The 4,007-nt window shown below is 32.1% G+C and overlaps 1 protein-coding gene across 1 annotated transcript in view; it reads left to right on the forward strand.

The window, feature by feature from the left end:
- LOC106875065 (neuron navigator 2) overlaps positions 1–4,007 on the forward strand; it is a gene marked incomplete at its 3' end in the record, with an annotated part of 294,273 nt that overhangs the window by 104,243 nt on the left and 186,023 nt on the right. The window contains exon 7 of the mRNA XM_052975421.1: positions 298–372. Within this exon, the coding sequence (XP_052831381.1) occupies positions 298–372 (75 nt within the window). The remainder of the gene's footprint in view (positions 1–297; positions 373–4,007) is intronic.

Consider the following 4,007-nt stretch of genomic DNA (forward strand, 5'->3'; position numbering starts at 1 on the left):
TTTTTTTTTTTTTTTTTGTATACAGAATATTCATTTTTTTTTTTATTTTTTTTTTTGGCTTTGATAACAATGAGTGTCTAACAATTTTACTCTGTCCACATAAAAACCCCTGCAAGCGCTGATGCTTATTGCAGTTGGAATCATTATTACCAAAATGGTGTCGTTTGTTTGTGTGTCGAAATGACTGTCAGCTTTCTGTTTTAACCGTTCCTTCTGTCATTCCTCATATCCTTTATTATTTCCTGTCCGTTCTTCCATTTCGTTCTATCATTGTTGCATGCTGTTTAATTTTTACAGATCCGTAAACTACGGAGGGAGCTCGACTCTGCCCAAGACAAAGTCAGCACACTGACCACACAGCTGAGTACCAATGTAGGAAGACATTTGTTATTATTATTATTATTGTTGTTATTGTTATTGTTATAACATTTTTAGCATTGAGTTCTTCTTCAATATTCATTCCAAAAAGCAAAATTTTCTTTGCTTTGTTCTCAATGTCTGTGATTAACATTGCATAGCATGGAATTGTTTGGGATGTTATTTCAAGTCAGAGGTACTTCGTTAATTTACAGTCCCCCTCCCCTCTACTGACAATAATAAATTCTTCATTAACTGCAAGAACTTTGTACGAAAATGCAATTCACTTTCTGCAAAATGAATTACAAAATGTTGCTTCTGATAGGACCCTATGGAGGGCGTGCCTGACGATTCTACCCCTACGATCCTCTCAGGGATAGCTGGTGGGGAAAATAGATTGGGTGGAAGGTGTCTGTATGTGTGGGTAGATACAGAGATAGATATGTTTTTGTCATAGCAAAAGACCTGACGGAGTCCGCTGGCATCCCATCTGGCAGGGAAATAAATGTGCCACAGAAACTTGGAAATCGATCCCAGGGGTCTAAATGATTCGGGATGGCTCCTTACCCTAAATGTATTAGTTTATTGCATGCAGTGGTGAGGTGCACAACAGCTCATCAGAAAAGGGTAAAAGAGGGAGAATAAAGCAGCGAAAGACAGCCAATGATTGCAAAAACAAGTTTACAGGATTAAACGCAAGAATAGAGAGAGAATTGAAGAATAGAACTGTGTCTTGAAGAGGAGAAAAAGGGTGAATTTAAGTATTTCGGGTGATAAATAATTAAGAAATTTAATAATGCCAGAATAATTAGCTATTTAATTGCCTGTTTCCATTAAATATATTAACACTAATTTACTTTGGCTAATTACTAACTTAGAATTTAAACGATTGAGAAATTCAAAAATATATTCGTATCAAGATAAATCTTTAAAAACTTGTTCCTTGTCGTAAAAGTTATTCCCCTTGAATCATCTAGGTTTTACAGAGTTATTTCCCCTTTGCTTTAAATTTGGTCATCAGAACAAACTGATGAAGTAGAAGAGGGAGGCGAAGGGGTGAAGTAGAACTTAGTGGAATTATTAGCAACGAGGAAGTCTTTTGTGTGATCGTTTCGACCTATTAGATATAGCAGCCAAAATCTTCCTCGTATCACACTCTGGTATCTTTCTTCCTTAAGTATTCAAATTATTTGGTCAAATGTAATTGTTTTTGAATTAATCACGCATTATCTCAAAGCTGCGAGTTTTTCACGATGTGATTGCTTATCTTTAGAATGACATTGTAGGGTCAGTGTGAGAGGACGGATCTGGCCAGTCTGAACATAAAACAGCTGGAATTATTATCATCATCATCATTGTACCTGTCTTTTAAATATCCTGACAATGCAGTTCTAATCACTGACTCTTGAGAATGATTTGGAAATTTAAGTTATTTTCTTTCTCTTTTTTTAAAAAAAAAAAATCTCTCTTTCAGAACTTTCTAAACCACCTCTCTTTCTCTACATACATTCATATGTATATATATGAGTGCGTGTATGTGTGTGTGTATATATATATATATATATATATATATATCTCCATCCACAAACCGCATGTAAAAACGTAGACCTCAGTGTCATTGAAAGAGAGGACTAAATGTGTATTTATTGAATATAAAATAGAAGCATGGAATACTTACATCAAGTACTCAGAGTTTCCCCTGCAACAATGGATCTGACTTCATACAATTTCCAGCCACCATTTTGTCAACATACATGACTACTGATAAAATCAAATAAAATTATATCTGCCACTGCCAGGGAATTCCAACCACTGGATATGAATGCTCCATGCTTGTATTTTGCATTATATATATTAAATATACTTGTTATATATATGCATACTTTAACAGCGTTAATAACAATACTAACTGCTAATTCTATCTTCGTTAAGAACTACCATTATTATAATTAGCGATATTTCCTTGTTCTTGTTGTATTCTTTTCTTGAGATTTATCTTTGCTTGTTATTTTTCTGAAACAGTTCGTTGTTTATTGTATATGAAAGAAAAACAAAAAGAAAAAAAGAGAAAACAGGAAAAATGTTTTGTTTTATTTCAGGTTCTCACAAAACTTACACAGCATGCTTAGATTTATTTTATAACTGTATATATATATATATATATATACATATATATATATATATATATACAAGTTTTGTACGTTTGTGTATAGAAAAATATATTAATCAATGAAATTCCAACTTAGTCTCATTTTCACGTTTCGTTATTTACAATTTTTACAATTTTCCATTATTGAAATAAGCTAGTACTTTCACGCATGGTGCAATCGTCAGGTTTATGTGGTGACAGTCGTGTTCCACAACTGACAACTGTGATATATATATATATTTATATATATATTTTGCTTGGGCATAGTAATACTACTAACCTGGTGTTAGAACCCAGTATATATCTATGCGTTAGAATGAAGTGTCAGTCTTATACTACAGAACGGTAAATAAGAGATTGGAAGGGTGAAGAAATAAACGGTCATGTTGTGAGGTCCATTAATGTTTGAAGCTTTGATGAAGCTGTAGGGTGATACTCAATTATAAGCTAGTGAAGTTTGTAACTTAATTGTTTATTCTTTTGTTATTCTAATTACTTAAATATATATACACACAGACACTATAAAAGAAATCTTTTTTTGTTGGGGTGGTGTTTGATTTTCAGTGAGGTGTACTGTTTGTGTGTATGTGTGTGTTAATTTTTATATAAGTCATAAGTACATGTGTATTGTCATGTTGTCTCTTATCTTTAAGATATTTTAAAGATATGCTTATAAGCATGTATTCATATAAATGTGTGTGTGTATGTGTAGGTGGGTGTGTTTTATATATGCATATATATATATATATATATATATGGATGTGTATGTTTGCATATATATGTGTGTGTATATATATGTATATATTTGTGCGTGTATGTATGTGTGTGTATATATTTATATATTTATAATGCTGGGGTTGACTTTATATTTCACCCTTCCAGGGTCAATGTAATTGGCCTCACCCCTTCCTTAAACTTGCAGGCCTTGTGCCGAAATTTGAAATCATTATTATTGTTGTTATTGTTGTTATCATTAATATTCTGTTAGTTTTTCTTAAGAATGAATATATTTCTTTAAAACAGGAAAAAAAAAAATGTTTTTATTTTTTTTTACTTCACGATGTTTAATCTGTTATTTATTCTATGACATCTGGGATTTATAGAGATTTATATGGAATTATATAAATATTGATATTGTTGTCCGAGTTGCCTTGTATATAGAAATGATGATTATTATTATTATTATTATTATTATTATGTAAAGTGGAAAGCTGGTAGAATTGATTGCATGCCAGAAAAAATGCTTAGCGGCATTTTGTCTGTCTTCACGTTCTGAGTTCAAATTCTGCTGGGTGAACTTTGCTTTTTGTCCCTCCAGGGCCGATAAAATAAGTACCAGTCAAACTCTGGGGTCAATGTAATCAGCTTACCCCCTACCCCTTGTGCCAAAATTATTCTTATTATTATTATAAATAATAATAATAATAATAATAATAATAATAATAAGGTGACAAGCTGGCAGAACTGTTAGGACATCAGGTGAAATGCTTAGCGGTATTTT

Source organism: Octopus bimaculoides, chromosome 21 (genome assembly GCF_001194135.2).
Source record: "Octopus bimaculoides isolate UCB-OBI-ISO-001 chromosome 21, ASM119413v2, whole genome shotgun sequence".
Taxonomy (NCBI): Eukaryota; Metazoa; Mollusca; class Cephalopoda; order Octopoda; family Octopodidae; genus Octopus; species Octopus bimaculoides.